Source organism: Sebastes umbrosus, chromosome 2 (assembly GCF_015220745.1).
Source record: "Sebastes umbrosus isolate fSebUmb1 chromosome 2, fSebUmb1.pri, whole genome shotgun sequence".
In the NCBI taxonomy this organism is placed as follows: Eukaryota; Metazoa; Chordata; class Actinopteri; order Perciformes; family Sebastidae; genus Sebastes; species Sebastes umbrosus.
In genome coordinates, this window is record NC_051270.1 from 13839673 (window position 1) to 13852566 (window position 12894).

Sequence of the window (12894 nt, forward strand, 5' to 3'; positions counted from 1 at the left end):
TGGATGATAGGGCTGGGACGATACGCCTATCTCCCGATTTGATACTGACACGATACTTGGGTTCCGATTCGATATGTATTGCGATTCTACAAGTATTGTGATTTGATATTACGATTTATTGCAATTTTTGCTAACTTTTTTAACACTAGACCTTGGGAAAAAGTTGAATCATACACTTCTAGGGACTTTTATTTTGGAAAATATCTAAATTGACAGTAAGAATGTTTGATATTCAGCATGTATGTAGTCAGAGATGTCCTGAAGTCAAATATATCAGTCATTGTCAGGCATTATTTAGTATTTTATTTTTAATTTATAAGGGACATGTAATGTTTTATACTTCTGGTGAATATAATCCAATCAATTTTATTTGCATATATGTATTTTGTATATACAGTTCCCTTTGTTAACACCTTATTTTGAAAACCGAACGTAGTCACATGTATACTTCCGCTAACTTCGCCAAGTCCATCGCAGGCTCTCCCATCAGCTCCGTTCTCTTTATACATCCATGGCCGGCTCTAACGGGGCCGTTTGAATGCATATAACATAAATGTCAGTATATGGGTGCTCGACAGTTGTAGCATCGACTGATTTGACCACGGAGATGCGAGTTGCGGCTGGCTAGATCGCACGGTACCACAATACCATAACATTTCCTGTCCATGACAGAGTTAGCATGCAGCTTTAGCCGTGATGCCTAGATCTGCTTTTCCTGGCAATGTGTGAATCCCAAAGTGTTTCCATACTTTACTGTATCTGTAGTGTTTACCACGTTGGGTTTAAAATGTGAGGGTGTGCGGGTCGTATCCACGCGGATCCTCCACCGTTTTCTGCTCTGTCGTATCTGCTGGTTTCTGCTCGCCACGGCCGGCCATCACGTTACTCAGACAACAACAATAAAAGCGGTAACTTCCTTCTACCTCCGCATAGACTCAAAGGAAGCAAATATATCGTCTGATAGGTGTTCATTTAGGGCCTGGCAGTGTGAGTGTGAGCAGGAGAAAGCCGTCGGAGGGTTCAGAGGAGTCAACGCAGGCCAGGGTGACTCCAATCCCAGAGTGAGAGCTCAGAGCTCAGTATTAGCAAGGTGAAGTCCTCCTCTAATCTGCTGTTGACTTTGTGCAGATTTGTGAACACTTGTCATGGATGCCCCGCCCGCCCGCCCCTTGGTTACAGCCCTACACCACCAACACACACACTTGCACATATACTGTATACACACACTCTCCCAATGCCCCGATCTCTGCGACCTCCAGACCTCAGTTTTCCTCTGGCAGTGGTGTTGCAGTAGAATCAAGAGTAAAGGGGGGTTAGATTTACAGCTGAAATGAATAAGACTTTCACAGCATCTGCAGAAATTTACTATTTTAAACATTGAAAACAGCCTTCCTGGTCACCTTTCTTCATAATAAGAGATTACAATGTTGTGGCACACAGTTTTGTATGGAATGGGTTTAATCTCGTGTCTTTATTAATGTGAACACATCCCATAATTATGTTTCTATCAGTGGCTCAGGACAAGAATTAAGACAGGTAGAAGCTTTTGTCATCGTGTTAGCAGTACAGTGGCAACCTGTAGCCATATGTGAATGTAATGAAATCTCGGTGTAGTTGACTGAAATAAGATTAACGTTGTTAGTGTTGAATTAGCCTAATCAGGTCCTGATCCTTTGTCTCAGTTAAACCAGGATTAGCATCAGCCCAGCTTTGTACCTTAAAGAGCAGCCTTTTCCCTGCTGTGAACTGACCTTCTGGCAGCCACAGCGAGGGAAAGTGTAGAAGTTAATCATTTGAAATAAAAGAAATTGTTTCATTAAATACTTGATGTGTCAGAAAACACAGTACGTAGAGCACTGGTGTTGCTAGATCAGTAGATCAGCACCAGTATGATCCATCGGATGCATGTGTTTTTCATTTTTTTTTTACCATTAGATTTTATTAGATCTCTTTTTACAGAACAGCAACAACAGGGGGTCTTTACTGCACTTTGCATATGATTTTCCATGATTGTCAAAGCAGACAGTAAAAGGAAGGTATAAAAAAAACCATGCATGTTCCTTATTCCAACAAATACATTATCCATTTTGTCCATCTTGCAATGCATAAATCATCTCTTAATCTTAGTAGGAACGTCTTTCCATCTCATGAATCTCTTTAATGATTTCAAGCCATGTAATCTACTGTAGGTGGATCGGCCCGGGTTATCTGCCATTTCCTGTTATTCCTTCTGGCATATGATGCATGTTTATTGTATTGAATTAGTGAATAGCACACCAGCTGTCTGTGGGAATCCCCTATGACTTGAATACTACACTGATATCTGATAGCATTGTTGTAATTCGAGTGGTATCAAGTATTTGTTCTATTATTCTGCTTTTTGACAGAGAATATTATACCATCGTATCACTGTTTCACACTAAATTTGAGCTCTTACAAAAGACTTATCAAGTTGCATCGTGGGAAATGCCGGATCCAGTGTTTTTGTAGCTTGACCCATATTAAGATTTATCAATTTATCGTACGATATATGGAGATGACCTCGATCATTTTTGCTGACCTCGATATTGCCTGTTGTGTTTACATGCATGTTTGTTTACATAACAATGTCACCAACATTTTAGTCAACATGATGCCAGAATAAACAGCAGGGTCACCATTATAAGACTTGGGCATTGCTCATTTTTGTTAATAGAGCCCGAGAGTCCATTTTATTTATTGTTTTGGTTTTGTGGTTTTATTTGTATTTTTTTATTTATTTAGAATATGTTTTTTGATTCCAATTCCACTCTCTGAATATTTTTAAGACTTAAAAGTCGCTCTTTGAAAGGGTGTACTTGCATTATTATGCTATTATATTGAGGCTGTCACAATGAAGGTATTTCCCCTGCAGTTCTTTTTTTTTTGCAAATTGCTTTATTTATCCTGATATTAGCGCTATATAAATAAGCTTTATTGTTGCTATATAAATAAGCTTTACAGAAGGGCAACGAGGTGCAGCGTTTTTTTTTTTTTTTCGTTGCGTCTGGTTGCTATGATACTGAATATCCCCAGAATGTAAAAATGTGTGTTAATTTCTCCTCCACTGGACATGTGACGGTTGGTCTTTGTCTTATTTGACCCCGGCTGGGTAAAAAGTGACAGTGATGAGCACAGCGTTTTATCCAAAGTTGAACATTTTTCTACTCTCTGCAACCAGAAAAAACATCAAGCACAGCGCAGAATAGACGCTGAGCGCCTCGCCACGCTGCTGCCGTTTGTAGCATAGTGTCAATACGAGGTGCTCCCATTGCAAAGAATTAAAAAGAAAAAACGTGAACATAGCGGTTGTGGCAGTTAGTTGCCATATCCTGCGGTTGGCTTGTCAATAGCATTGTATTGCAATATTGCGGTTATTGGAACAGCCCTAATTATATTATTATATCAGTGGCATAAAAATGGTCTTAAAATGACAATAATTTTGTTTATCCCAATTATTTATGAGACGATATATCGTCCAACAAATGTAGTTATCATGACAGGCCTAGTCAGGATATCTCTGCCACTGATGCTTACATTTTGACAATTTCTTTGTCTTTAATCTGTCTCTTGTGAATCCCTCAACCATAGAAGTCTTTAATTCAGCATAACAACCAAATCAGACGTCACTTGTCTGGATCTTCACTGCCTTTTCCTGGAGTTAAAAAAAAAGCAATTAAACGTATGCTCGGGGCGGGATCACACTGAATACATTGAATATATCACCATTCATTTCAAATGAGAGCATCTGCTACTGATTGGATGCAGATGGCAGAACAAGGTGCTGCATTGTTTGTATGCATCTTCTTCTGAACCCTTCTATTTAAAAGCAACACATGTTCATCACATATAGAGAGCATGTGACCCTCACACCCGTTGCCCTGAGCTAAAGGAAACAGGAAATTTCAGATTTACAAAAAGCAATTTAGCAGCTCGAGTTCATAGACAGTGTGTGTACACTGTACACTCATGCATGCGGCATATGTTGGGCAAGCTCAATGCAGAGACACTTTAGTCATGTGATTTCTGACATCACAGATGCTCTGACGTCTTTGATCCTTTTTCGTCACCCTCTCTCCTCTCCGCCTGCCGCCCATAACTCACCAGCCCGACCATCATCCATCCCTCTGTGAGGCAGACGGAGATGCTACTCTCTGACTCATCACATTTTTCTCCTCCAGCTTTCAGACGTTCCTCTCTTCCAGCTTGTGTTTCATTGTGTTGCATTATGTCCTTGAAACAAATATCTGTCTGTGTGTGTGTGTGTGGTTGAGTGGTTGAGTCTCATCCTTCATCTCTCCTCTGTTTTCTAAACCCAGGAGACATTGTTGGTCTATAAATATGATTCATAGCCTCTGCAGCTGTATTATATTGCCTGTCTGTCTGTCTTTTTGTCCCGTCCACAAGATTGTGTTTTGGTCCAAGAGGAAGAGAAAGAAAATAAATGTGCAGACTGGCAACGTTAACTAATTCAGGATAATCGTGTTTGACACCTACTGACGTGTGAAACAGGCGTGTGCGGTTGATTATGAGGATCAGGAAGTGTGCTCAGCAGCGCAGTGATGTCTCTGTGAGGTGTGATGCTGCTCAAAACTCGCTGTTGCTATTTTTAGCATCTATCCCCCTCCTCCTCTCCTCCTCTCCTCCCTCTCTCTCTCTCTATATCTCTCTATGTCTGTCTTCCTCTCTCTTGCCGTTGCTAGGAGGCTGGCAGCTGGGACGGTCTCCTGTGGGGACCAAAAAGGTGAAACCACTAACGAAATGGTGGAATGGGAGGAGTGATAGAGAGAGGCAGGCATAGAGGTTATGTCTATATGTCCTATAATTGTAAATTTAAGACAGTTTTATCCACTTTGTTTCCACTTTAACCCTCTGAGACCCACATTTTTTGTCTTTTTTAGAGGGGTACAGGGAGTCTTTAGGGGAGATAGCAGGTCAGCAGTAGGGTTAGGGTTAGGATTGATATCATTTGTTACACAGATTTGGTGCTAAATTTAACAATTTTTTACCACTCTTAAATTGATAAAAAATCCCTCCAAAATACCACATTAAGACACCAAGACCTTGAGGAACACCATAGAAAAAGCCATGCTGTGATTTAGTATCAAAAACTTTTGACATTTGGAGATTTCAGCAAGAATTGCATTTTTCGGCGATTGGATGGTGAGCACTTCTGTGCTGGAAACTGCTCAGAAACCCCCTTATTGTCAGTCTACCTAGGAAAGCCATCCATCCTCTGAATGCTCTACGTCTCTAGTTTGTGGCTGTAAAGTTTCATGAGGCTGTGATTATCCTAGAGGTCACCACAGGTCATTTTCTCGCTATATGAAATGGCTACTATGAGGACTAACTCATTGGATCCAGTCTCAGCTTTGCAGTGAAACCCAATTTATGTAATTCGAAAACTGTTTAGGGACCCCAGTATGCAGAAGTATTCATCACACATCACATCATTTTAGTGTCGGCGAAAATAACACATTTATACTGCATGCAAGCAACTGCATGGTTTTTGCCCAAAACTGCATGTGATTATCATTATCATATTAAGTGTGCATGTCTGTAAAGGGGAGACTCGTGGTACATATAGAACCCATCATTCACATATCTTGAGGTCAGAGGTCAAGGGACCCTTTTGAAAATGGCCATGCCAGTTTTTCCTTGCCAAAATGAAGCCCTACTTTGGAGCGTTATTTGGCCTCCTTCCCGACAAGCTATTATATTATCAAGCTGACATGACTGGTACCAATGGATTCCTCAGGTATCGTAGTTTCATATGATATCTGGATCTTCACTCTAGCTCTAAAACTGAACTTCCCACAGCCTCCAAAAGACAGTGACGTCTGTCGGGAACGCGGGTCTCAGAGGGTTAAGCAGCTTTAAGGTACATTTTCCTAAAATTTAGTTTCATATCTTTAGAAACTTTGGGAACCCCACTACCATTATGAAATAACAATCTGCTGGTCTGAACAATGTTTGGCTGCACAGCAGGGCTGTTTGTAGTGACTAAACTAACCGTGGCCTGGAGGTGGTTTGAACAGCCACAAAAAATAAAATGAAACAGTATCAAAATGTGCAATTTGTTAATTTTCTTTCATTCTTTGTTTCAAGAAAACAAAGACGTGCATTGGGAAATTATTTTGATGAACACGTGACCATAATTGGCTCCTTTTATAGATGAATATGACAGCAGCTGTCAGTTTTGGCAGGCAGATGTTGTACCAACAACATATCAGAACCTAGAAGGTATATAAATAAACTGTTCAGTGTTTATGAGACAGTCGGCATTACTGCACAGGTTGTTTATTGGCAAATGAAACTGCTTATTACAGAAATTGTCTTGAATTTAAATGTTGATTGATTCAGTCGTTGTCATTTAATCCATCGTAAGTGTGAAAAGAAGATGTCTCTAACTAGGAGGGATATTTCACCTCACGGGTATGTTAGTTGTGAGAGTTTGTGTCGAACAGAGGTGAGGTTGTGACGTGTGGTTTGGTCATGCTGGTTGTTAGTCTTCCCTTTTTAGCTGCTGTTTGATTCAGCAGACACACATTTAGACATACTCTGTATCTCTGTCTGTCTCACTTCATATTTCTCTTTTCTTTCTTTGGCTGCGCATATACAGCTCACAAGCAACACAGTTCTCTCTTATCTCTCTGAAAACCACATGCACACAGTAGAGCCCGATAGATAAATAAGCCAGTACCGTCCGTTTCATCAGCTGGTATTAGTTTATCGTAGATATATTCATATCACTAATGTGCCAGCTGATAATTAATTAAGAAATTGGAGTACAGAAAGGCCAAAGAATTGTTAAAAGGTGATTTAGAAACAGTGTCACCATTAGTGTGTCACTCTGCGCCGGCCGTCCATCTCATTCTTGTGAACGCGATATCTCAGGAACGCCTGGAGGGACTTTCTTTAAATTTGGCACAAACCTCCACCTGGACTCAAGGATAAACTGATTATAAAGGTCAGTGTGACCTCACAAAACGTGTTTTTGGCCATAACTCAAGAATTCATATGCTAATTATGACAATTCCACAGAAATGTCTAATAGGATAAAATGATGTAGAGATGACATTTTGGGCAGACATGGATGTAAACTGCAACTTGATGGGTTGACGGAGGCATGCAACCGTGAGCCGGTAATTGTAGTTTAAATGTAGAATGTCTGATTTCTCACACCATCAGCATTACAACACACACACACACACACACGTCTTGCAGCCATATTGCCACTTCCCCACTTTAAATGGTCGCATGTTGTTTATCATTCACTTATTCCCCGTGAAGTTCCCTATAACCTCATTTATTTTTCAGTTTTCAGATTTTGGTTGGGTTGTTTTTAGTAACTTTGACCTCTGACTTGCATTGATTCTTTTGTAACTGTCATTCAAAGGCAAACCTAAGCCACACAGCACCCTACCTGCTGTAATCACACTGATCTGTAATCCACAGTCTGATCTTCCTGCAGCGGTGGAGAGGGAAAAGGATTAGAGAAAGGGGGAAAACAAATTGTGACAACCTTGGGGGCTTGGTGGTGGTGGTGGAAAAACACGACTCAGGGCACTTTCACAAGTCATAGTCCCTTTGGGTAGTCCGTTTTCTATTTAGTCTGGTTCGGTTTCACATTACACAAATTAAAGCGGACCAAAGGAAGGGCGTGTACGAAGGAGCGAATTCATCTTTTTCGTCTCGAGAGCTGCCACCTCCATGCAGGGAATCACAGAGTTTGATATATTGCTGTCTAAGTGTTTTCGCTTTGACTCGGCACTGATCTACTGTGCGCACAAATCCCTTCTCCTCCAGTTTATCTCAAATAACTTTATAAACGTCACTATTTTTGTGGACTTCATTTAACATATTCTGTATGTTCTCGAGAAGATACCCTGGGTATGTTGAACTCAGTGGGTCAGTCTTCTCCCACTCATGTTTACCTGTTGTTTACCTGTGTCCATCTCAACAAGCGCCGGCACAGCCTGCTTTTTTGTTCACTTGGTTGTTTTGGTCCGCACCAGAGTACGATTACTGTGTTCACAACCGCCCAAACAAACCACACCGGAGGTTGGGCCGCACCAGAGTTTGATTAAAAGGGACTAAATGTTGCCTTGTGAAAGCGCCCTAAATACTTATTTTCATTAAACTCCTTCGAGAGGCTGTAGCTGCCATCTCACCACGCCACTCTTCTTAATATGAAGAGACAGACAGGGGGAGAGAGGGAGGGCGAGGGTTTGTGTGACCATGATGTCATGATTCAGATGATCGGTAGTGAAACAGCAGTCTGAATAACCACGTTCTCTCCGTCATGCTTTCTACAATGAGGTCTTTCTCTTTGAAACTGCCGTCAGCAGTTCATGTAACGAAGCCTAAAGAAGGCCATGAAATCGATGTTGGACTTCCAATAAGAGTCTCCCAAAATCGAAAGTGTTATTCAGATACTCCTGTATTAATAGTTCACTGTGTGTGTGTGTGTGTGTGTGTGTGTGTGTGTGAACATAATTCACTAGTATTTGAAATGAATGAGTCTCAGCAAAGTGAAAATCCTCCTTCGTGTTGAGATTATAACACTTAAAGGTTTTAAAGGTGTCTAAATCCCGCAGCGATTAGTGGATAGTCTTTCTACTCTGTCCTGACTAATGCTTTAACAAAGACAAAACCATTAGGAGTATATTTAATCTGCTCTCATTTAGTTTTTTTCATTTATTTATTTACATTTTCACTCTTAAGTCATTGATTCATTTACAAGTGGTGACGGATCGTGCGTAACACTAAACTCATAAATGTCAGGTTAAGTGTATAAAGCGTTCGCTACTGGAATACAAACCCCACCAGAATCTGTTATGTTGAACCTCTTAACTTAATTTCCTCTCATCTTTCTCCCTTATGTAATATCAGATTTACCGTAAGAATAACAACCTCTGTGCTGTTTGACCACTGACGAATGACTTCACTCCAGCAGCCTGCACACACACACACACACATTCATGCACATGCAGGCCTCATCTGTCTGGGATTTTAAGGTCACAGAGTGGTTCTCTTAATTCTCCAATCAATGCACAGTCATCCAGCAAACTCCTACACCATTAAGTAAGGGTTGTGCGCGTGCGTGTGTGTGTGTGTGTATGCGGGTACCTTTGTGAGCTGGATTCCTCAGCCATGTGACTGCCAGTGTTCATCACTGTTTTTCCACATGTCTGTGATCAGCTGATTGCCCCCAGTCACAAGTCTGTAAGTCTGAAACGGTTTTATAGTGAACTGTGCTCTGTGTGTGTGTGTGTGTGTGTGTGTGTGAATTTTTAATTACAGTATGACCACACAATAGTCCACAACTGCATTCCTCAGTGGTTATCCACCTCCATTTGTTCAACAGTTTGTTCCCACAACTTTACTGACCATTACGACCTATGAGCTTATGACTGTGAAAACATAGAGATCTGTGTTTTCTCTGAGGTCACACTGTTTAACGGTTATTAGAAAGGAAGTACAAGTAAACTCCAGTGTCCTCCAGTGCTCCCAACGGCATCTGCAATATTTCACATACCGGAGTAAAACAAGCAGTAAGAGCTGATCTGAGGTCCGCTGTTCAGCTGCCGTCTATGACTATGACTACGGTCAAACTAGGCAGCGCTGATCAAATATGAATCAATATTATGTTACTGTAATGCCTATTTCTCGCCTCAAATGTTTTCAGAATCATCTTGTAGTGCACGGTTTAGCTGTAAAATGAGAAAGTTTGTGACGCCGCCGCCATTGTGAAATCTGGTGAAGGAACGCCAAGTTCCGATCACATGACCGGAGCACAGCCAATAGAAACGCTCTCTCTCTCTCTGAAATGACCTGTGATTGGTCAAAGTCTCCCGTCACGTGCTAGGTTTTCTAAAGCCTGAAAACAGAGCCATGAGGAGGTGCAGTAGTCTAGTTATCTCTCAGAACACTTGAATTACAATATGCTGAAAGGCTATTATGGGATTTTTGCTTAATGATGCCAAAAAATATACTGCCTACTGCCACTTTAAGTCAAGTCAAGTCCAAGTCCAGTCGAGTCAGAGTCAAGACCAAGTCCAGAGCAAATTGTGTCCTGTTCAAGACCATAATAGCCAATAGTGTCTTTCCAATGCTAATATACAGTAGTGATTAAGGAGTTAGGATGGGCAGAAATAATTTATCTATAAACAATATTGATCTATTTTCTAACATCAAACTAATCAATGCATAGAGTTTAGGTTTAAGGACCATTACAGTCTAACGTAAGATTCATTAATAAACCTTGAATATGATCCGATATTTGCTACTGATGTTTCTACCATGGGACCAACCCCAACATATATATATATGTCCACAAGCAGGGACATTTTCATTTTCATTAAATATTCATTTTCAATTTAATTATTGAGATTATTCTTTATGTAAATAGCATGGACGTTGGTGTGCACCAGCACCTCCTACAACAACCGTCAATTGATAAAGTTTGAACTCTTAAAACTACAGTGTTTTCCCATTTCTTCCTGGGATACAGGCTATATGTGTAGTACACAAGTAGGCTATTTGTAGTGGGAAAGACGATTGTTTTTTATCTATTTATTATCATATGCATTAGTCCATTAATCCTTATGATGCAGACTCTATCACGTACAACAACAGTGAGGAGAGAGAGAGAGGACAAAAGTGTACACAAAAGCATTCTTTGATCATGAATGTAAGTGTTCAATTCTCAGGTTTTTCAGTGAAGTAGCTCCACTGCAGACTGAAGTCTCTACTAACAGTGACAAACAGAGGCTGACTCATACATCAGCGGGTCCAGTGTGGGTTGAATGAGCATCAGCAGGTCCGTGTTATATACAGTACGTCTGGTGTATGAAACGTCTGTATCGTCACTGCGCTGCATTTTTATAATATATGATAATCTGGTCACATCTCTCATCTAGGCTCCGTCTCACTCCCTCTTCCTCTCCTTGCACACGTCACACTCATTGAACTACTACTTTTTCTTTTTTGCCAGGGGCGGCCCAAATTGCGTTTGGGGATATTTTTAGCAGCGGCACTAATCATTTAGCAGCGGCGCTGCGCTGCTGTTGAATGCATACAGGGGAAACACTTTGTCGGTAGAGTCAGGCAACTTTCTGTACAACTGATCCCAAATCAGCAGCCGGGAACAACTTGACCAGTTCTCAATAGCCGAGACCAAGACAAGTCCAAGTGCAACAAGTCACGAGTCCAAGACAAGTGTGAGACTTCAAGTCTTGCAAAAAAACTGTCTGGTTTTTGCCCAAAACTGCATGTGATTATCATAAAGCTTTAAAACTGAGCCCGCTTCAACCTCCGAAATATCGAGTAGCGGCCGGTCCCGACGGTGGGCCATCAGATTTTTAGAGGTCAATTAAAAATCGTCAACAGTGTTTTGGAGAATCAATAGAGTATCACAAAACATAATATATACTCATGTTTACGATATTTTCCACACCCCTATGCAGGGACGCCTCCGATTTTGTCAATTAAGTTAAAAAATGTGGTGGTTTTGAAAGATATGATAACGCTTTTGTATCATACTGCGGCAAAATTTAATGAAGACATCAAAGTCTTCAGTCTGCAACCCTGGCTCTTGGCCTAATTTGTATTCCTCAAATGCTATGACACGTCTTTATCTAACTTTTCTTTCTTCCCCTGTCTCCCAGTGTGCTCGGGTGTGGATCCCCGATGCAGAGGAGGTGTGGAAGTCTGCTGAGCTGACCAAGGACTACAAAAATGGCGACGTCTCCCTGCAGCTCACGTTGGAGGATGGAGCGGTGAGGATGAATGGAGGGGTAGCGTGGGGAGGAATCAGTCTCTCCCTCTTCACGTTTTTTCTCCTCTCAGCTCTTTTTGTTGCATCCTCTCTGTCTCTCTCTCTCTGTCTCTCTCTCTTCCTCACAGACACTTCAAAGTGCTCGGTCTCATTAGTGGTTATTGGTTTTAGCATTAGCAATTTCCACAAATGAGACCTGCTTGCAAATGATGCCCCAAGGAGCATTTTAAATGTATAGCAGTACATTTAATAATACAAACAGCTTCCAGCACACTCCTGTTAATGAAAGCCCGTTACTGGCAAGACCATTTGCCATATTGCTCTTTATGATTTAATCATATAATCATATATATATATATATAGATGATAGCACCATCAACTTGGTTACTGTATGTTTCTGGTGCAGACTGTTTAATGTCTCCACAGCTTGTCAAACACTTTTCAGTGACATTGGGTGGAACATTAGGACATGAGCCAAGGAAAAAGTGACAGATTTTTGGTGCCAATCCAGGCCAAATGGAGATCAGGGAATTTAAAGTAGTCAAGGATATTTGTGTAGCTTAATATCACATAACATTTCTCAGTTGGCCCACAGCAGCAACAGTTTTCAACATAGCTCAAGCTAAGCGCAAAAAATAATGTCTTTGAAGGCATTCACGTTTTACTGCCACCATGTCTGTCGTTAGGGATTTTGCTGCTGATCCATGTGCAGATTAAACTTCTAAATAATTTAAATTAATAAAATAACAGCGTCTAAAAAAACGCACGGAAAACGCCAGCCATGCCGCTTTCATCCTTTTATCCAAGGTGCTTCGGAGGTTGTGCTACTGTCGCGTTACTAAGCAACCAAAACCTGTGCGCTGTGATTACGATGAAGTTGCGGTAATTTAGCGGTAAAAGCCTCACTGACTAAACTAAACAAAGTCAAAACAAAGATAAATGAATTTCCATCACCGTAAATCCCTCACAGTAGCTTTACTGCTCATTTTCTCTGTGTCAATTTGGCTGACCTTTCAACTGGATGTTGTGACGTCCTCAGACGGGAAGGGTAAAAAGCTAGAAAAATAGTCCGTGGTACAGAAAGCTCTGTAGCT

The 12894-nt window shown here is 41.0% G+C and overlaps 1 protein-coding gene across 9 annotated transcripts in view; it reads left to right on the plus strand.

Moving 5' to 3' along the window:
- Positions 1-12894, plus strand: part of myo5aa (myosin VAa) — a 75226-nt gene that overhangs the window by 10054 nt on the left and 52278 nt on the right. For all 9 annotated transcript variants that reach the window (XM_037757604.1, XM_037757619.1, XM_037757612.1 and 6 more), the window contains exon 2: positions 11691-11801. In XM_037757604.1, the coding sequence (XP_037613532.1) occupies positions 11691-11801 (111 nt within the window). The remainder of the gene's footprint in view (positions 1-11690; positions 11802-12894) is intronic.